The sequence below is a fragment of the Puma concolor genome, chromosome D2, assembly GCF_028749965.1.
Source record: "Puma concolor isolate L17-30 chromosome D2, mPumCon1.1.hap2, whole genome shotgun sequence".
Classification (NCBI taxonomy): Eukaryota; Metazoa; Chordata; class Mammalia; order Carnivora; family Felidae; genus Puma; species Puma concolor.
Window position 1 is genome coordinate 80,601,708 of NC_141677.1, and position 22,374 is coordinate 80,624,081.

At 47.9% G+C, this 22,374-nt stretch overlaps 1 protein-coding gene across 2 annotated transcripts in view; it reads right to left on the reverse strand.

The window, feature by feature from the left end:
• The window catches only part of CPXM2 (carboxypeptidase X, M14 family member 2), a 76,745-nt gene that overhangs the window by 31,826 nt on the left and 22,545 nt on the right, over positions 1 to 22,374 (reverse strand). For both annotated transcript variants that reach the window (XM_086681101.1, XM_086681103.1), the window contains exons 2-3: positions 12,808 to 12,892; positions 11,701 to 11,851 (exon numbers count right to left, since the gene is read on the reverse strand). In XM_086681101.1, the coding sequence (XP_086537227.1) occupies positions 11,701 to 11,851; positions 12,808 to 12,892 (236 nt within the window). The remainder of the gene's footprint in view (positions 1 to 11,700; positions 11,852 to 12,807; positions 12,893 to 22,374) is intronic.

The following is a 22,374-nucleotide window of genomic DNA, read 5'->3' on the forward strand; positions in this document are numbered from 1 at the left end:
CCAATGCAGTTTGGGAATCACCCCAACACTTCTAGGAAGTACACCTCATATCCCAGCTCAGGGGGCCAGTGTGACTGGTCTCAGCCAATCAGAGCACAGCATCTCCTGGCCTCTCTTACTGGTCCAGATTGAAGGGAAGGACTTTAATGGTGCAGAGCAGGAGTGAGTGAGAATCTCTCCATGATAGAGGACAGAGAGAACCCCACGAGCATCAGGAGCCATCGAGTGACGCTACATCGGATCCCAACCAATCTCCCCTGGCACTCCCAACCGCATGAGATATCCAATTCCCTTACCCACTAAGCCGGGCGGCGGGGGGGGGGGGGGGGGCGGGCGCTGGGGTTTCCATTGTTGCAGGCAGGCATGATCAGGCTGTATTAACGCCGGTGACCCATGGAGACTGGGATTCGGAGGTCTGGGGAGAGATGTCTGCTCTTAACTTGATTCTCTACCCCATATAAATTGACTCTTTTCTTCAATCCGCATAAGCCGTGTTGTTCACATAATTATGAGAACAAAGGACCCTCAGAAGAAAGGACAGGCTGGGGAAGAAGAGGAGTCAGGAGGAGGATAAGGGGGAGGGGCGCTCAGTGGGCCTGGAGGTCTTTCTCTGGACGTGACCTACAGCCAGCCCCACGGCGTCTCCAACTGGAGGATGAAGCTGGAAATCCTGGCCGGCTCCCAATGTAGAGAGAACACGTTGCTTTAGTCAGGTCGCTCTCCTACCCCAGACGCCGTGTGGGCAAGGCTGGAGCCACAGCAGCTGTGGTTTGATCCAAGTGGCTCAAGGGGTGACTCCAGAGGCAGTGGCCGTGGCCATGGCGGGGGACAGAGGGATGGGCTCCGAGCGGTACCGGAGCAGTGGATCCTGATTTGTGCCACCAAATGTGGTCCTCAGACCAGCACTCGGGCTGCCTGTCAGACCCAGCCCACACCTACTGAATCAGAATCCACACGTAAAAACAATCCCAGCTGATTCTACAGATCGGAAGTCTGAGGAACACTGTGTTAAAGTACCAAGCACCCCGCCAGCAGGGACAAGGCACTCGATACACGCGGCACACAGCTGCCGTCAACTGAACCAGCTGCACGATGTCTGCGTCCCCAGAACCACAGGTCGTGACGGCCATAACCAACCTTGCCAGGGTTCACTAACCATTGGCTTCACGCTAGAGAACCCACTGGCTTCACGCTGGAGAACTGAGGCTGCGTGCAATGAGGTGAAAATCCCATATAGACCCAAACACCAAAAAACCCAGATTTTAATACCCACCAAGGTCTGCCCATAACACCAGTAGAAACAAGGACCGCCACTGAAAGGGAATTAGAACCAGGGTGAGCTGGCATGCTGTCCAGGAAACAAAGCAAAAGCAGATGTGATTGGGTTTAGCACAGGCTCCCCAGTTAGTTTCAAGCACTCGGCTTCCAGGAGCGTGGGTTGACCACACCCTCACGCGAGCTGCCTCCCCTTGGATTTCCAAGCCTGTGTGTCTCAAAGCAAAAGGTAAGCATATTTTCCACGTTAATTTGCACTTTATTTACCCGTAGGATGCTTCCTAAGCGTGACTCCACACTCCCCAAGTCCCAGGGGCCTCTTTCCAAAACTCTTTAAAGCCACTTGGTCTTCCAACTCAAGTTAGGCCTTGAAGGTTCTTCAAAAGGGTTGAAGAAAAACTCAGGACTCTAAGTGCAGACGAGCTCCACGTTTGGCAACGTCATGCCCTCCTTAAGACTAATCAATTTGCCTAGGGACAAGGGTACAAGTTCCAAAAACTGTCTCAAAACCACAGGTCGGTATTTTCCACAACTTTCTACCTCCCACATTTTGAGCAAAGAATTCTTTATTTGCCCACTTACTCTGACTGGATAAGGTTTTATTGAGAACCTACGAGGAGCTCAGTACTGTAGGTAAAGAGATGGGTAAGAACCAAGCCAAGCCCTCTGGGGGCCCAGGGTCTGCAGACAGAGCCAACTGGTCAAAGCCACGGTCCCCTTCTTCTTTCTGTGGACAAAAGATCCCTTCTGCCCGCGGGGAATGTATCCCAGATGGCTTGGATAAAATTGCCTTGCCCAGCATGCAGAGGCATGAGTACGTGGCCAAGGTCCAGCCATGAAACACGTGTCCCTGTACCCACAGTCACTGGCTCAGAGGGGATCCCAAGATCCTAGGGTCCAAGCTGGGCCAATGAGACGACTTTCCTCCCAGACATGGGAGGACAAGACTGTCCTTCTGTAGGAGTTGCTCACATTGTGGGATGGGTTTGGGGGTGTTGGTCTCCCTGTCCGTGAGATGGAGACAAGGGGAGCCCTGACATAGTAGAACTACTCTTGCCTGAAGCCAGAGTCGGAGTCAGATCCACCCCTGGAGTTTTCGCGTATGTGAGCCAAAACTGTCCTCCCCTACCCCACAAGCTAATTAGAATAGGGCTTCTGGCATTTGAAACACAAGTCCTGATTCAGTCTGCGAGGCCTTTATCCCCACAGATGGAGCTTTGGAAAAATCAGCCTCCTTGCTTCCCTTGGCTTGTTTGGTTGCACACGTCATATGTGCTGAAAACCAGTCGATTCCTTCCGGAACACCTTAGTTATGCGGACAAACTCCCGGAGGGGCATGTGGAGCATGCCATCTCCCTGACTGTTCTTCTCTTATTCAGCTACTCAAAATCCTCCTCTGCCTGAACCTGTCTACTGATTATACCTTTTGGGGGTTGAATTATGTCCCCCCGCCAACCCAAAAAGATATGTCGGCGTCCTAACCCCCAGTACTTTAGAACGTGACCTTATTTGGAGCGAGGGTTTTTACAGAGGTCAGCAAGTTAAAATGTGGTCATTACAGGGGCACCTGGGTGGCTCAGTCGGTTAAGCATCCGACTCCGGCTCAGGTCACGATCTCACAGTTCGTGGGTTTGAGCCCTGTGTCAGGCTCTATGCTGACAGCTCGGAGCCTGGAGCCTGCTTGGGATTCTGTGTCTGCCTCTGTCTCTGTCCCTCCTCTGCTTGCTCTCTGTCTCTGTCTCTCAAAAATAAATAGACATTAAAAAAAGAGAATGAGGTGACGAGAGTGGGCCCTGCTGCATCATGCCTGGTGTCTCCAGCAAGGGGGATGCAGACACAGAGGTAAGCAGGTAGGGAGGCGTCCCGGTGGAGGGGAGGGCACAGGTGCGGCGATGCAGCTACAAGACCCAGAACCACCGACTGCCAGCAGGCCCCCAGAAGTGGGGCAGAGGCACGGGGAAGATTCTCCGCCACGGCCTGAGGAAGAGCCAGCCCTGCTGACGTCTTGACCTAGGGCTTCTGGCCTCCAGAACGGAGACAATAGCTTCGTGTTACCATCACCTCCCAGGTTCTGGTACTCTTCATGGCAGCCCCAGGAGACTGCCTGCGCACCTGGGACATCCCTGCCTCCTCACGGCCCGGACACCCTCTCTTCCTGTCCCCAAACACACACAAGCTCACCACACAGGGCTCTTTTTACAAGAACAGTGAGGACTCGAGACCAAACCCCATCCCCGGAAAGCCGGGGGGGTGGGGTAGCGAGGTTCTCGAACTGATGTGCTTCACTGTCTCTGCTACTTTGGGGACCTCGCTTGACTGGGGGTGGGCGTTCAGCGGGGAGAGGAGAGGCTGCCTTTGCTGGAAAGGAGGCTCACGTGCAATCAAGAACCGCTGGGCTCACGATTCCTTCGACATGCTCTATCCAGAGCAGGCAACCCACAGGGGTAGAGGTTAGAGGTCATGGGGACGGCGGGGAAGGAGGGTCAGGAAGTGATTACTCAACGGACCCAGGGTGTGTTTATGGGTCATGATGAAATTCAGAAACTAGACAAAGCCAGTGGTTGCACCACCTTGGGAATGTGCTAAGTACCACTGAACCGTATCTTTAAAATGGTTCGTTGAAGGGGACCTGGGTGGCTCAGTCGGTTAAGCTTCTGACTCGGGCTCAGGTCGTGATCTCACCGTTTGTGAGTTCAAGCCACGAGCCAGGCTCTGTGCTGACAGCTCGGAGCCTGGATCCTGCTTTGCACTCTGTGTCTCCCTCTCTTTCTTCCCCTCCCCTGCTCGCACTCTGTCTCTCCCTCTCGCAAAAATAAATAAACATGAAAAAAATTCAAAATGGTTAATTGTACATTATGTGAGTTTCACTTTTTTTTTTTTAATGTTTATTTATTTTTTTTTTCCTTTTTTTTTTTCAACGTTTTTATTTATTTTTGGGACAGAGAGAGACAGAGCATGAATGGGGGAGGGGCAGAGAGAGAGGGAGACACAGAATCGGAAACAGGCTCCAGGCTCCGAGCCATCAGCCCAGAGCCTGACGCGGGGCTCGAACTCACGGACCGCGAGATCGTGACCTGGCTGAAGTCGGACGCTCAACCGACTACGCCACCCAGGCGCCCCTTTAATGTTTATTTTTGAGAGAGGGAGAGAGAGAGAGGAGAGAGAGAGGAGGGGCAGAGAGAGAGGGGGAGACACAGCATCCGAAGCAGGCTCTAGGCTCCAAGCTGTCAGCACAGAGCCCGATGTGGGGCTCGAACCCACGAACTGTGACATCATGACCTGAGCCGAAGTCGGACGCTTAACCAACTGAGCCACCCAGGTGACCCTCACTTCTTTTTTTTAAGAAAAGCACTCCCCGGCCTCTCCCCAAGGAAATGCCCACCAATGTGGCCCAAAGCCCTGACTCCTGAGTGCAGATAACCTGGCACCAGATGCAAGCTGAGCACCAAAGAGCCAGCCCCCTGATGAAAAGAGGTCACGGGTGTCCAGGCCCCACCTGACGGTTATGACAAGGTCCCTCCAAGAGGAGGAAGGGGAAGAGCTGGAGCCCCTGACAGAGGCCGTTTCCATGCCAGGTCATTACTGTCCGTGGAAGCATCAAACCCTGCTACGAGGGGCTGCAAAGGCGGAGCATATGGTGATGGCGATTTCTTTTCGCCCCTTTTCACGTAGCCCTACTGCATAATGGCTCCGCTGTGCAGCACACAGGAGCCCAGGAACCCCTCCGATCTGACGTTGTTTCTCCAGACCGTGCTGGGGCCGATCTGCAGCCTCACAGGAGGAACTCTCAGAAAAGACAGTTGTTAGGAGTGCTGAAGTTTTTACAGTTTCCCAATAATCAACATGGGGCAGGTGCACCAGGAAGAGAAACCACAGGTTTATTGAAACTCAGTAAGGGCAAGTTCTTTACAGGAAAGACAGGCTACAGGCAGCAAGGCCGGACCCCCCTGAATGCAGAGCGGTTTCCCTGGGGGAAAGGGTGCCCGGCACACTTCCCTTGTTATACTGTGAGAGAGCTCTTGGGGGGGGGGGGGCGGGGGGGTCAGCAGAAGTGTCCACCTCCTCTCGGAATCCCTGGGCCCCAGGACAGGCACATCCTACGTGTCTGATGTACGGATGCACGAGTGACGAATGAATGAGTGGGTGGGTGGATGGATACACATCCCAATCCAGTCATTTAGGAAAGACTGTTTATGAAGAGGATAACACGTTCCGGGGCCAGGAGACCTCTGAGAAGGAGCCCACTATATGCTCAGCTGCTATTCCTCATCGAAGACTAGAAGGCAGGGCAGAGGGGGTGGCGAATGACAATCACATCCTGGGGATTCAGGACAATTAGGGAACCCTACACCACCCCTGGGTCCCTTAGTGCACTAGCTTTCTAGGGCCTACCGTAACCAAGTACCATAACCTAGGTAGCCGGGAACAAATTTACCATCTCACAGCTATGAACGATAGAGATCTGAAATCAGCTCAAGGCTCCAGGGGAGCGTCCTTCCTTGCCCCTTCCTAGCTTCTGGCAATTGCTGTCAACCCACGGCTTGTAGCCACGTCACGCAATCTCTGCCCCTATCACCCCATGGCCTTCTCTCTGTGTGTCTGTTTTCTCTTCCGAGGGACACCAGTCATTGGATTTAGGGCCCACCCTAATCTTCGCCAGTCACACCCGCAAAGACCCTACTTCCCAATAAGATCACATTCCAAGGTTCCGGATGGACATGAATGTGGGGGGATGCTATTCAACCCAATGCACTCAGTCATGGCATGCCTTACAAGGCAAAGGCTACTAGGGGAGGACCGCCCCCCTTCCTGAACTGAGCTACTTGGGTACAGTAAGAGGTAGGCTTCTCGCTGTGTTACTGATCCCGGGGAAGGAGGGAAATCTGTGGTTCCCCACGTGACCTGCTCTCTCATCCCCAAACCTCAGAGTCCTCTGCACAAGCAGGAGACAGGAGAGGGAGGCGTTCTGGTTTCTGGAAAAGGAGAGGTTGATGCCCGTCAGCGGGTCATAAGAGCAGTCAGTAGCCTACACCCTACATAACAGGGGACAAAACAAATCACGACGCGAAGAAATGAAACACCTTCTCTCTCGTCCTCCCATCATCCGTGGGGTCTGGTGACCTGAGAAATGAGGTAGCCACAGAACCAGACTGTCCAGCCAAGGGCAGTAAAAGAAGGAGGGGGAAGTGGGGGAAAATGATAATCGTTCTGCGCTGAGCACGAGGGCACTCTACAAATGGCTCTCGTCTAGTCGTCCTGGCGTCTGTGCATCAGGGACGGAAGGGCAGTGAACAGTGACGATGAAGAAGGAGGGCAGCCTGCGTGCATTCCAGGGGAGCAGCTGAGTCCTTCTCGTGAACTCGTGGTTTTGAAAGGCAAGGCTCCAACAAGCCAGGATGGGAGGAAGGAGAGGAAGGGCATTCATGGTCTTTATCTAAAAAAGAAAGAGATAGGGGGCGCCCGGGCGGCTCAGTTGGTTAAGCATCCGACTTTGGCTCCGGTCACCATCTCGCGGTCCGTGAGTTCGAGCCCCGCGTCGGGCTCTGTGCGGACAGCTCGGAGCCTGGAGCCTGCTTCCGACTGTGTGTCTCCCTCTCCCTCTCTGCCCTCCTCTGCTCACTCTCTGTCTCTCAAAAATGAATAGAGACGTTGAAAAAAAATTTAAAGAAAAAGAGGCTGAGAAAATATCACCCTCAGCAAAGGAAGATAAAATAAAGGCCACAGTAACTTTGTGTGTGGATTCCTGTCTTTGCAAAGCCCAGGCCTGGGCCCCAAATAATGACCGGTTCCACGGGATAAGTGAGTATTCCAGCTGTGGCCTTTGTGAAGAAAAGTGAAAGGTAGCAAAGCAAATAAACTTCCAAGGTCATTGCCACCACGCTGACCCAGGGGAGCCCCTTCCTTCCCCAGTTTACCCATATTGATGATGGCGGGGGGGCGCTGGCTGAAACATTCCAGGTCAGCAACATGGGCGGTGGTCTTGCAAAAGAACTATTTTCTCAGTGCTTTATGACTGGGAGGGTCTGTGTATCAGGAGGAAGGAAGGGTCTCCCCTAGGAGGGACTCTGAGGGTCCGAGCCCACTCGCAGGAATAGACATGGGGCATCACCCCTTAGCAGCTCCCCTCACGCTTGACAGGAAACGAGCTCCTATCCCCAGACCTGTGCACAGCTCCCCGTGAGGTCCTGAGTCGAATCCGAGAACCCCAGACACGTCAGCACGGTGTGCAGAGGGAGGGCAGTCACTCAGACCTGGTGGCCGGGAAGATGAGGGGGGAGGAGTGGCGACTTTCCCCAGGGATCAGACACTCACAGTAGGAGCTGCTGAGCAGCACCGGGGCCCAAGCATCGCCATCCCCAGCCCTGAAAGTCATTTCCCAGCATCCTGGCCACGGTCCTGTTGCCCTGCGGGGAAATAGTGTGCAGAGCGATGGGGCCCTTTTCAGAAACAGATTCTACACATGGCAGTATTGTTTGCAGTAACAAAACAGCTGAACATCACCAACACTGTGATCTTTTATTTTCTTTTTTTGAGAGAGAGAGAGAGAGAGAGAGCACAAGGGGGGCAGGGGAAGAGAGAGAGAGGGAGAGAATCCCAAGCAGGCTCTGCACTGTCAGCACAGAGCCTGATGAGGGGCTCGATCTCACAAAAGCACAAGATCATGACCCCCAGGTGCCCCCACACTGATCTTGAAGTCAACCAGCATGTGCCTTTTTTTTTTTTTTATGTTTATTTTTCAGAGAGAGAGAGACAGAGTGTGAGTGATGGAGGGGCAGAGAGAGACAGAGAGAGACACAGAATCCCAAGCGGGCTCCAGGCTCTGAGCTGTCAGCACGGAGCCTGACATAGGGCTCGAACTCATGAACTGTGAGATCATGACCTGAGCCGAAGTAGGACGTTTAACTGACAGAGCCAACCAGGTGCCCCAGCCAGAGCGTGTCTTAACCTGAAACTTTCACGGTTAAAAATGTATCTTCCTAGGCTCTCCCCAGCTTCCGGCCTGCACAGATCTTTATGCGTACTCATCCAAAATGGAAGAGACCATTCAAATGTGGGGAAAAGGACTTTCTTTTTAACGTCTTAAAAAAATGAACCACCTAGGATGCATTATGCTAAGGGAAATAAGTCCATCGGAGAAAGATACATACCATAGGATTTCACTCATGTGGAAACTAAAAACACCAAATGAGTAAACGAGCCAACAAAAAGCAGAATCAGACCTGTAAATACAGAGAACAAACCGGTGGTTGCCAGAGAGGAGGGGTGCAGGATGAGCAAACATGGGTGAAGGCGGGGGACGGGGGGGGGGCGGCGGTGGCGGGGAGGGGATCCTGGCTTCCAGGGACGGAATGAATGTCATGGGAATAAAAGGCATAAGCCTAGGGGATATAGTCGATGATACCACAACAATGTTTATGGTGACAGACGACAGCTATACTCAGAGTGAGCACAACGTAACATATAAACTTATCAAATCGCTACATTATACACCTGAAACTAACGTCACATTGTGTGTCAACTATGCTTAAATAAAAATAAAGAAGAATAGGGGCACCTGGGTGGCTCAGTCGGTTAAGCGTCTGACTTTGGCTCAGGTCATGATCTCGCCCGTGTGTGGGTTCAAGCCCCGCATCGGGCTCTCTGCTGTCAGCATGCAGCCCGCTTCAGATCCTCTGTCCCTCTCTCTCTCTCTGCCCCTTCTCCACTCATGCTCTCTCTCTCTCTCAAAAAATAAACTTAAAAAAAAAAAAAAGAAATAAAAAAGAATAAAATATTTTTTACATTAAAGAAATTTAATTGTGGTAAAAGACTTACATAATTCACCATCCTGAGCGTTTTTAAGGGCACATTTGAGTAGTGTTAAATATATCTGCACTGTTGTAAGACAGATCTCTAGAACCTTCTCACCTTGCAAATCTGAAACTGTAACCATAAACAACTCTCTCCATTTTCTTTTAGTTCTGAGCTTTAAAAAACCTATTAATAGACTATGGCATGCGGTAATTCATTTTCCAGTTCAAAAGTTTCTGGAAACATTACTCATGACGGACTTGAAAAGAATCACCACCTTCCTCTGCCCCGACCTGAAGGTTCACAGGAGGATGCTAAGAACAGAACAAAGAGAGCAGAAGCAAAGGTAAATGAATTTTTCATAAATAAGAGTTCCAGGAAAAACAGGCTCCGGGCGGTTGCATTCAGACCACAAAGTCACCTTAGGTCTGAGCGGCTGAGTTGGTTCGGTAATCTCTGCCTTTGGCCTCGTGAACTTGCACAAAGGGACCGTGCCAACCACAGGGCAGTGAGCAAAGGTTCACTTGCCCACGTGGACTTGGGGGCCCCTGCGCAGCCCCAGTCCCTCAGATGGGACCACCACCACGTGGCGTCACAAAGGCCAGCTCCCCTCTGGGCAGACTGTGAGAAGAAAGATGGCCCTAAATATTTGGGGTGGGAAAAGAGAACCATTCCAAGCCTGCACTTGAAACCCACCTGGAATTCACACTGTTAACTCTGTCTTTGTGTTTAAGTTGCCCCATGGACCTATCTTCAAACACACACACATCCCAAGAATAACTTCACAGGGAAATATTTATTTCATGAGACTCTCACAGGATGCCCTTTGCCCCTTACCAACAACGGATGAATTCCTGCCCACAGACAGACACTGGGCCCTTCTCTTTAAAGCAAGCAGACTGAAGCTGTGCTGAGCGACACAGGAGCACACAGGACCGCTCAAATACCCTCCTGCACCTGTGTCTCCAGTCTACGCATTCCAGAAAGCCTAGAGGCCCTGGGCCGCAGCACACGGGACCTGTGATTGCAACTCCAGCACAAACCAGCCCCATAGGAGGCCCAGGTCCCAAACCAGGCTGGCCTCGAACATCCTCTCTGGATCAGCCTTGAAAACGCACACGCCCTTGGAGCCAGCGATCCTGTTTACCGTAACCTAATGTTAAACGCCAATCCTATAAATTGAATGATCCTGTAATTTAGACAGTAATCGTGGAAGCACACAAGGGCCCAGAAACAAAGACATTCCTTGTGCGGTTCTTTATGGAACCAAAACACTGGGAACAACTGAACACCCCACTGCAAGGCAGACTAAAAACAGGACGTGGTCAACAGACTAGACAATGCACTCACAAGACAGATGGTCTCTAACGGTCTTAATGACATAAAAAAGGTTTCACGATCTAGTAAGTACAAAGAGATAACAAAGAATCTGTCTGGTCCAAGTGTGAGTAGGTAGGTAGAGAGGCCCATCTCTCTCACCAATGCAGAGTTTGTATTCTAAACATTCATCCTTGGCGAAGCAAGAACGTGGATATTATGCGATTGAGAGAAAGGCAGTAAGTGACATTAAACATGCTTTGAAAACACAGCAAATGTGTGGGGGGCTGGATGGCGACAGAAATGGCCTGATGGACACTGTAACACCTGAGAACATCAGAGCTGGTGGTTCACTTCCTCCAAGTAGGGGAACCCCAGAAGTGGCAAGCCCTCACTCTCTTGTTGGGCAAGAATGGTAAGGAAAGCCATAACCCAAAGCTGAACACCTTGTACCCTGGGGACCGACTGCAGGTGGACAGGGATGTGGAAATTCCTACAGGTCCTGATGAAGAGCCTTAGGAACGTTCTAGGAGCCCACTTCCTTCCCTGGAGATGTCCAGTCAGGATGAAGGGGCTGCCATCCACAAGGCTTCCCCATGGGCACAAACTCACAAGTTCTGAAAGGCCAGATGGAGCCGGTCATGAGCCAGACCAGATCAGCCTGTCCAGAGCAGGTACCAGCAAGGATCCAGACGACACGTGTGAATTCAAGCCCGCCTCTTCCTGCCACCCCGAGGTCACCCCCAGATGCCACTGTGTGAAAACAGGCCACGGGGAATACAACGACCTCAAGGGACAAGCGTTTACCCCAAGACACAGGCACCCAAGCAAAGCGACTTCAACCGAAAAGAGGCGACGTACACGGCCACCCTTACCCACCCACGGTCTGGGTAGAGGAAGAGTAGAGGGAACACTCAAAGACAAGGAAACATGCCACCAGAAATTCGCTCCAGGTTTTTTTCTTTTGCTCGCTTCTGAGTGGCGGTGTTGAGTGAGTTTTCAACCTTGAAACACGCATCATCTTAAAATCCCAGTCGGCAAAACCACGGCTGGTACGTCCATTTGCTACTATCCCCCAAATACCCGTGGTGTTTCCGAGGAGGGTTATGGGAGTTTTTTATTTACTTCCTTTCTGCTTCGCTCTGTTTTCTAAACATTCTGCAATAGACGTGGTATATATATCTATGTATATATATATATATATATTTTTTTTTTTACACGAGAAAAAGATTGCTTGGCACGTCTGTAGTCACCTCGGCCAGGCACCCGTTCTCCACGAGCACCCCACCTGCAGCAAATACGGAAAAGCAAGCCCACCTGGCAGCGGACAGCCCAGGATCTCCATCCTCATACAGATGCTCCCGTTGTCAAACCAGGACCGTGGATTTATGCGGATGTAGCGGGCCACCATGGGGACGGGCAGCTCGTTGAGAACAGGGATCTCTTTTTCACTGTTTCCTTCAAATATCTATTTAGGCATGAGGGGGAAAAGGGAGGATCTTTCAGAGCCTGATTGCCAAGGGACAAAAGGGTCAGTAAACTATTCACTCCATAAGACTTTGCTGAGAAACGCCCAATATGTGCTGGGCATTGAGGGGAGAAGAGAAATGAATCAGGCGTAGACCCTGCCCTCAGGACGCCCCCAATCTCCTGGGGCAGCGGGGAGAAAAGGAGGAGGTAAGACTTAGACAATCCGGGCGAAAGCTCTTAGTGCCATGACAGAGGGACAGCCACGGAGCTCTGGGATTTCAGAAGGGAAGGACCAGACAGAGGTTCAGGGAGCAGGTGGCGTGTGAACTGGCCTCGAAGGCAAACTATTTAGACCTGTAGGGACGGCAGGGATTCTAGAGAAAAGCGGCAGCAATGACTCTGGCGAAGCCCAGAGGTGGGATTCAGAAAGAGCAGAGTAGCTAGCTCACTGCCACTGGAACACAGGAGGAGCGTGTGCAGGGGGTAAGAACGAGCAAGAAGGTTGAGACCGGAGGCTGCCGTCAGACTGTCCAAGGCTCTGGACACCGCGTTAGGAAGGACGCGCCTGAGAACCCGAGGAAGGGGGTGGCGTGGTCAGAACCGGCGGATCTGGAGCGGATCACGGAGCGCAAAGATGGGGGTCACTGAAGAGGCTGGGGAGCTGCTGTCATTGAGCCGCTGGGAGGGACCCCAGCATACTGCACGTGCCGCCCGTCTCCAAGGCTGACCCGGGAGCTGTGGAAGACACCGCGTCCCAGCGGCCGGGATCGCACGTTAGCTCTAAATGGGCCACCTGGCACTGAGCTTCGGGGCACGGCCGAGAGGGGCGCTACCCGTCATCGGCGTGAGTGGACGCGGAACCCGCAGACGGTGAGGGGGCACGCACGGCCTCTCTCCGCACACACCCGCACAGCCGGACACCAAGGGCATGCACAGAGGGAAGAGGAAACTCACCATGTCTCCCGATCCGTTCTTAACAGTGACCCACGTGTGGCTGTCATTGCTCACCATGACCTTGTAGGAGGTCACCCAGTCGCTCCTAAGAGAAAATAAAACGTCACTGGGACTACACGTTGTAAAAGGTCCACCTGTTCCCGGTAGAGGCGTAGCAATGAGGGAAGTGCCGTTAGCCCCCGAACAACACGGTTATGAACGGCACGGGTACACTTCTACGCGGATTTTTTTCAATCCAGTTCAGTACTATGAATGTATGTTCTCTTCTTAGATTTTCTAAGAACGTTTTCTTTTCTCTAGCTTATTTTATTGTAAGAATACAGCATATAATACGTGTATCATACAAAATATGTGTTAATTGACTATTTATGTTAACAGTAAGGCTTCCTTCTGGTCAACAGTAAGCTGTTAGGTTTTTTTTTTTTTTTTTTTTTCATTTTTAAATGTTTATTTGAGAGAGAGAGAGTAGGGGAAGGCGAGAGAGAGAAGGAGACAGAGAATCCCAAGCAAATTCTGTGCTGTCAGCTTGGGGCTCAAACTCACGAACCACGAGATCATGACCTGAGCTGAAATCAAGAGTCAGACGCCTCACCGACTGAGCCACCCAGATGCCCCAGCGGTTAAGTTTTTAGAGAGTCAGAAGTTATACCCAGATTTTTGACTGCACAGGGTGTCGGCACCCCTAACCCCTGCATGGTTCGAGGGCCAACAGCAGGTCCCAGAGGTGGAAGACGCTGTTTCACACCCTGGCCCCACTGTTCACGCTCCCCGTGGCCTCGGCCGGCTAACCGACCCGTCTGTGCCACTGTTGACTCATCTGTAAAAAGAGGGTCTTATAAGCACCAAGCATAAAGGATGAACGTGAGCCTTCGATAGTTTAACACTCCTTAAACACTTACGAGAGTGCCTGGTCTCTGCTCAGCTCTACCTGTTGATCACACATAAAGACACAAGCGTTTACGTATTTCTTGATTCTGCACATTACATCACACACAGTAGTCGAGTTCCGTGTGGAAAAACAACCTCAGTAAAAACTGCCAAGTCCCTCTAGAAACTTCCTTTGGAAAATGACTTGGGAACATAACACACTAGATGCCACGAACCACAAACCTAACAGTCTGACTAAGAGACGCTGGGCTTCTCCTTGGCTGTCCCTCCACCCCCAGCAATGATCCAGTGACAGCTGGGCCCAAAGCCAGACCCGCCATCACCCCCCCACCACCACCACCGCACAGAGATCACGGAGATGACAACGGCCATGAATGGACTTCCCACAGTGGGGGTCAACCCGATAGACCATGCGAAACAACCACCTTCGCGTGGAAAACACATCTTTTTCCCTCGAGCCTCGGTCGTTTATAACATTCGTTGTTAATCGATACGGAAGATTCTTTCTGAGCACCGTCCTTTTTAATTTTTAAAATACTGGAACTAAACACCAGTGTAGTGATCCTCTGGAACATTCCGCCAGGTGAAGCCCTCGGAGCCCTTCTTTTCCTCCTGTGAAATCCATCTGGACTCAGGATCCAGGTATATCCCGCTACGGTTCTGAGTTTCTGAATCAGTGCTGCCTAGTAAAGTTCACGTAGAAACATGTGCTGCGTCTATTCATTCTGGCTCATCTGACTTGTGAAAATCATTCCTAGGTGCTTTTATTCGTGCTTGGAAACGAACCCTCCCCTCCAGCCTTCTCTCTCCCCTTCTGTCCTCCTCACCAGCTTCGTCTGAATGCCTGCCAGAAGCCAGAAGCTGTCCAACAACCTGTCCCCCACCCCCGGGAGGGTGAAGGCTGAGCCCACGCCTGGAGATTTAGATGCACCAGGCATGTCTTCTGAAAGGCACCTCGGCACAGCTCAGGTCTTTTGCGCTGGAAAATAGCCTTGCCCCAAACAGCAACCTGTTTCCCACGTTCAAATAACCTCCAAAGGCCTTGCAACTGCAGCCCCTTTTGTTATCTGTCTGTCTGTCTGCTAGTAACACCCCACAGTGACACGGCAAGGCAGCCCGCAGGGGTGAAGGGCGCATCCCATCTACAGAGATGGAGGTGGTGGCCTTAGAAAGCCTCTGAGTCAAAAGAAACACACAAGGGACTCCTGGGTGGCTCAGCCGGTGAAGCATTCGACTCCTGATTTCAGCTTCGGTCATGATCTCATAGTTCATGGGATCAAGCCCCACGTCGGGCTCTGTGCTGACAGTGTGGAGCCTGCTTGGGATTCTCTTTCTCCCTCCCTCCCTCTCTCTCTCTCTCTCTGCTTCTCCTCCGTTTGCATGCGCACTCTCTCAAAATAAATAAACATTTAAATGAAAAAAAAAGACATACAAATGAGAGAGGGGCAGAAAGAAAAATTAACAAGCTCTGCAAACAAAAGGGGAGAAAGAAACAAGTGAAAACCAAGTAACAATTTCTCAAACTTGAAACAAACGTGGACAAATCCACAAGTTATGTTTGAAGGCCAATTAATTGTTTACGTGGCTCTGACCTCTCCTCTGGACCGCAGACCTTCATCATTTGTTCTGTCTGACCTCTCTCCACTTCTCATGCCCCACCTGAAATTGACCTCGCCCCAACCGACTGATACATGTCTCCGCTCTGAGCCCCAACCGGGGCCAGACCGAGCCTCTGCCTTAGAAAAGGTACTGGTATCCCCGCAGGGGAACAAAATCCCTGGGTCCTCTGTGGCGCCCCACTCTCTCTCCCCCACCTGCCCACCTCCACTCAGACCATCACCAAGTTCTGCCAATTTCACCTCCCGGGTTGTTTTCTAGAATCTCTCCAACTCTCTCCAACCTCACTGCCACCACCCCAGCCCATTCTCTCTGGCCAGGACCGTTGCATTTCCCTCCAACTGGTCTCTTGGCATTTAAACTGCCTCCCCATCTATCCTGCAGTCAGAGACTGGCTTTTCTAATGAAATATTATCATGTCACCACCTGCTTCAAATACCACTCGCTGGTGGTAAAGTCCCAATCCTCATGATGTTCTAGAAGCCTCTTGCTTACCTTTTGCTTTGTGTGCTCTTTCTTTCAATTCCTGATAGTGACTACACTCTCTCTTGCCTCAGGGCCTTTGCACATACTGTTTTCCTCTTCTTCCTCTACCATCCTGTCTGCCTCTAAATTATTCAGACTTCAAACCATATCAGATAAGCCAGCCCTCATCCTGCAATCTAGCCAATTTCTTTTCTTATATGTTCCTTTCTTTCATGGTTTAATTCCACTTATAATTTTATATCCCTTTCTAGAATTTCCTGACGGTGTCTTTACCTCCCACTGGAGTATAAGCATCTCAGATATGGAGGAAGAAGAGACTATGGCACTTCAGAGGATGCAAAAGGAAGCTGATGTTCCTGGAGGGCAGAGTGAGAAGCAGGGCAGGACAACTGGGACTGGGTGGGCTTTGCGGGCCACTTGATGGGGGTGCACCTTCCTCTGCCAAGCAGTAGGGAGCCAGCCCCCTTGCTGTCCATCAAGAATGGTCAAAAGCACCTCGAGACCAATTAGAAAGTCTTGCAAAACTTCCACCTTATTAACAGCACACTCGGAAATCAGAGACTACCTTAGCGTCTCTTGTTTCCTCTATGAAACTGGCTCTCCTTCCTACCCCCCTTTGAACTCCCGCTGAAACAGAAGTGATGGCAGAGGTCCCCCTGCCACAGGTTTATGAATAAACAGCCTTCCATTCTATCTTGGGCTTAGCACGGCCTTTGACAATTCATACTACTGCCCATATTATGATTTTTTTCATTCTCACTGCTGTCTAGTATTCCGCTCAGAGGACGGGCACTTTGTCCATTTTATTGCTATAGAGCATCTGAGTAGTTTCCACTTTGGGACACTACGAACAGTGGTTCTGTAAACATTCTTGCATGTATCTTTGGTGAATTTATACAAAGTTCTGCTTGGTGTATAATTAGAAATGGGATTGCTGGATCGCAGGGTCCCAGGGCATAGATATGTTCAGTAGGAGTAGTTTTCCAAATTAGCTCTCTATTTATACTCAAACCAGCAAAGTATGAGAGTTCTGGTTGCTCTGCATTCTTGTCAGCACTTGGTATTACCTTTCTTTTTCATTTTATCCATTCTGAAGGGTATGTCCTGTTACTTCATTGTGGTTTTTATTTTAATTTCCTGGATGACTAATGAACTTCAACATGTTGTATGTTTATTGGGCATCTGAATATCACTTTCCGCGAAATGCTTATTCAATTATTCCCCCCTTTTTAATTAAGCTCTTTCTCATTTTGATTGGTAAGAGCTCTTTATGTATTCTTTTTTTTTTTTTTTTTTTTTATGTAGGCTTCACATCCAGCATGGAGCCCAATACAGGGCTCAAACTCACAACCCTGAGACCAAGAGACCAAGACCTGAGCTGGAATCACGAACTGGACACTTAACCAATTGAGCCCCTCTTTCTATATCCTAGATGGGAGTTTTTTGTTGAACATATGGATCGCTACTATCTTCTACAGCTTGTATTCTCTTTTTCATTCTCTTTGTGGTAGCTTTTGGTAGAGTTTCTTAATCTTTACATAGTCAAATTAATCTTTTTTCTTTCTTTACTGTTTCCAGTATTTGTGCCTTTTTCAATAAAATTTTGCCTACTCCAAGATCATAAAGATTGTCTCCTACACTTTCTTCCAAAAGCTTCATTGCTCTACCTCTTACATTTAGATCTGCACGCCATACAGAGATGACTGTTTGGTGTGAGGTAGGGGTCAAGATAGACTTTTTTTTTTTTTCTATCAGGGCTTCCAACTTACCTAGAACCACTTATATGATTATTTTCCTACCGTGCCTCGGTGACACATTTGCTATAGATCATGAAATAGTATATGGGTGGGTGTGTTTCCTGATACTCTATTCTGTTCCATTGGCCTATTTCCTATCTGGTACTAAACCCATCCTGTCTTGATTTATATAACTTTATAGTAAGTCTTTATATCTGGTAGTGTACATTTTCCCACTCTGTTTTTACTTTTTACAGTTCCCTTGACTATTCTTAGCCCTTTGTGCTCTCATATATAAATTCTAGAATCACCTTAGAATTTCCAAAACAAAGACCTTTGGATTTTAATTGGGATGGCACTAAATACATAGGTCAGTTTTGAGGGAATCAACATTTCTCAATGTTAAATCTTCTAATCCATAAACATGGTAATTCCCTCTATTTATTTAGGTCTTGCTTTACTTATCTTTCGTTGGACTTACCCCTAGGTAGTTGATGTTTTCCATAATTTTATAAATGATATTACCTTAAATTCTATTTTCTCCTTGTTTGTTGCTAATAGGTAGAGGTACAAATGCTTCTTGTGTATTGATTTTGTACCCAGTTACTTTGCTAATTCATTCATTCTAATAGTCTAATAGGGATTCCTTTGGGTGTGTGTGTGTGTGTGTGTGTGTGTATATACACACTTCACACTCAGCCTGGAGCCCAATGCAGGGCTTGAACTCATAACCCTGAGGTCAAGACCCAAGCTGAAATCGAGAATCAGACGTTTGCTGACTCTCGATTTTGGCTCAGGTCCATGCTGTCAGTGCAGAGCCTACTTGAGATTCTCTCTCTCTGCCCCTCCCCTGCCCGCCCTCCCTCTCTAAATAAATAAATAAATACATAAATACATAAACATTAAAAAAATCAGGGGGGCCTGGGTAGCTCAGTCAGTTAAGTGTCCGACTTCAGGTCAGGTTATGGTCTCGTGGTCTCTAAGTTCCAGCCCCACGTCGGGCTCTGTGCTGACAGCTCGGAGCCTGGAGCCTGCTTCGGATTCTATGTCTCCCTCTTTCTCCGCCCCTCCCCTGCTTGCACTCTGCCCATGTCTCTCAAAAATGAATAAATGTTTTTAAAAAAATTAAAAAAATAGGGGCGCCTGGGTAGCTCAGTCGGTTGGGTGTCTGACTTGGGCTCAGGTCACGATCTCACGGTTCGCGGGTTCGAGCCCCGCGTCGGGCTCTGTGCTGACGGCTCTGAGCCCAGAGCCTGCTTCAGATTCTGTGTCTCCCTCTTTCTCTGCCCCTCCCCCACTCATGCTCTGTCTCTGTCTCTCTCTCAAAAATAAATAACATTAATTTTTTTTTAATTAAAAGAAAAAAAAAAAACCAAAACAGGCGCTTAACCCATGGAGCCGCCCAGGTGCCATCTCCTTTGGATGCTTTTAAGGACATGATCATGTCTTCTGAACATTATGACAACTCTGCTTCTTTATTTCCCACTGTCAGGCCGATTATTCTTTTTCTTGCCTTATTTATTTCACTGGCTACGACCTCCAGTTCAATGCCAAAAGAAGTGGTGCTAATAGATGACCTTGTCTCATTCCTGAGACTGAAGGAAGGCTTAGGTGTTTCACCGCTGAGTAAGGTGTTTCCTGTAAGCTTCTTCCTGTGTTTGTTTGTTTCTTATTTTAACCAAGTGTGAGTTCGTGATTTTGCAAATAACAAGAAAGTCTGAATGTCTGCAGCTTCGGGCACTTACTCAGCTGGTCGGCCGTGTCAGGGTCAACAGCAACGGACGTTCATTTTTCATACTTGCTCTCTCAGGGTTCTCAGAGAACGCTGCAGGAGGGCTCAGTCTACATTCACTTTTCAATATTCGTTGTTTGAGGGCTAAGGAGGTGTTTTTCGTACTTGCCTCAGGGTTCTAAGAAAACATCAAGATACACTCATTTTTCACACTTACTGTCTTTGGGTTGGAAGCTAGTTGCTGCAGCTGCATAACATATCCGTGTTCAGAAAATATTGGATAGCATCTTTCAGTTTCTATCAAATCACTTTCTAATGTTGTAACAGGACAGTGTGCAATTCCTGTTGTTTGGGCTTTTTTTTTTTTTTTCATGTTAGAAAAACTATAGTTCTTGAAATGAGTTAGCACACACAAGCTTTAGACTCACTGCAGAAGCTCCAGGTAGATTCCACAGTATGTGCCCTGGAGCCCTTCACTGCAAGGGGCTTGACTGCACTCTACCATAGGTTTTTTCTATAGATATTATTTTTTCAGACTAAGGAAGCTCTTATTTATTCCTCGTTTAAAATGAAGCCTCTTTTTCTTGCTTTTAAACACAAATGGCTATAAAATTTTTCAGACGCCTTTTCTGCATTTATCAGAGTGATCATACTATTTTTCTCCTTAGTTCTGTTTATGTGGTGAATTATACTGTTTGGTTACAACTGTGGCTAAACTACGCATATATACCTAGAATAAATCCCACTTGGTGGTGGCGTACGATCCTTTTTACGTACCGCTGAATTCAAGTTAGTAATATACTGCTTGACATTTTTTCTATCTATGCTCATGAAAAAAAATTGTTGCATAATTTTGCTTTTTGTAATGTCCTCATCAGATTTTGACAACAAGGTTTATGCAAACTCATACTTAGGACATGCTACACTGTTTTCATTCTCTGTATTTTTTTAAGTGCCATTTCTTTCTTAAGTGTTTGGAAGAATTCAATCGAACTTTCTGAAATGGAGAGTTTTTTGGGTTTTTTTTGTGGGACAATATTTAACAATGAACTGATATTTTTAGTAGATATTGGACTACTCTGATATTCTATTTCTTCTTCTGTCAGTTTTAATAACTTGTGCTTTTTGAGGAAGTACTGTATTTTGGCTATTTTCAATGTTATTGGCATAAACTTCTTCTCAGTATTATTTTATTGTCTCTCTAACGTCCGTAACATTTTTAGTGATGCTCCCCTTTGCAATTTTGATATCGGCCATTAATTTTTTCCCTCTTTTCCTAATCAGCCATGAGTTTATTAATTTTATTAATCTTTACAAACAATCAACTTTTGATTTCCTTTACCCTCTCTATTATTTGTTTCCTACTAAGAATCATATAAAACCATGTGGTTCCTCTTAGGAACCATAGGACCGAGACTGAAATGGTTAATTATCAGCAATTTCCTAAGGGGCAAACTAATATCTTATTAATTTCTACTCTTATCTTTATTGTTTTCTTCTTGGTACATTCTTTAGGTTTGATGTGCTGTTCTTTTTGTACAGTTTCTTGAGATCATTAATTTTCAGTCTTTCTTCAATCCTAATATATGCATTTAAGGTTATAAAGTTCCTTCTGAGCACTGCTTTAGCTACATGCCATAATTTTTTTTTTTTTAATTTTTTTTTTCAACGTTTATTTATTTTTTGGGACAGAGAGAGACAGAGCATGAACGGGGGAGGGGCAGAGAGAGAGGGAGACACAGAATGGGAAACAGGCTCCAGGCTCTGAGCCATCAGCCCAGAGCCTGATGCGGGGCTCGAACTCACGGACCGCGAGATCGTGACCTGGCTGAAGTCGGACGCTTAACCGACTGCGCCACCCAGGCGCCCCTACATGCCATAATTTTTATATGTCATATCTTCCTTATCATTTAGTCAAAATATTAATTCCAGTTGTCATTTCTCCTTTAATCATGGACCGTTTAGGAGTATAGTTTTGTATTTTTATCATTATTTTGTTTTGTTTTGAGAGAGAGAGCACATAAGAGTGAGGGAGAGGGGCAGAGGGAGAGAGAATCTCAAGCAGGCTCGACACTCAGTGCAGAGTCTGACACAGGGCTCGATCCCACAATCCTGGGATCGTGACCTAAGCCAAAATCAAGAATCATCCAGGCACCCTTAGGAGTACAACTTTAAATTTCCAGGTGTGGGGGATTTCCCAGTTATCTTTTTATTACTGATTTCTAGTTTAACTCCATAATGGACAGAGAACAAACTTCCAATCACGTCAGTCCTTTCACATTTGTTGAGACGTCCTTCATGGCTCAGTATATGGTCAATTTGGGCTAATGCTCTATGAGCACTAGAAACCAACGTCAGTTCTGTAATTATTACGTGCAGTGTTCCGCATACAAAATTCTGATCAAATGTACTGTGTTATTCAGATCTTCTGTATACTTAAGGATTTTGTGCCTGCTTATTCTATCAGTTATAGAAAGAGGTGTGTAAAAGAATATCAACCTGATGGTGAATTTATCTGTTTCTCCTTCTCCTTCTCTAAACCTTGGAGTGCATACAGATCTAAGACTCTTACATAGTACTGGCAGATTGACTTTTATGATTAAAAATGCCCCTTTTTTATTTCTATCAAAGCTTCTTGCCTTAAAGTCAACTATGTCTGACATTAAGATATCTAATTTTGTTTTATTTTGGTTAGGGTTTTTTTATTTCTTTCGATTCGTTTACTTTTAAAATCTTCTGTCTCCTTAAACATAAACTCTGTCTCCTGTAAACAGCATACAGTTCGGTTTTATGAGGTTTTTTCTCCTTAAGTACAACATGATCGTATTATTTTTCTCTTGGAGGATGTATAGTTCATTTCAATGTAATGCAACTAATGTTGTATTTGGATTTATATCTATCATCTTACTATTTGTTTTCTATTTGACCCTTGGTTTCATTTTCCCTTTATTTTTTTTTTGCATTTTTATTTGATAAATCAAATATCCTTATTATTCTATTTTCTCTTTATTAACTGACTAGTTATATACTCACATTATTCTTTTCATAATTACCTTAAGTATTTGAATATGTATCCTTAAGTCACTAGTCTTTTTTTTTTCAATATAT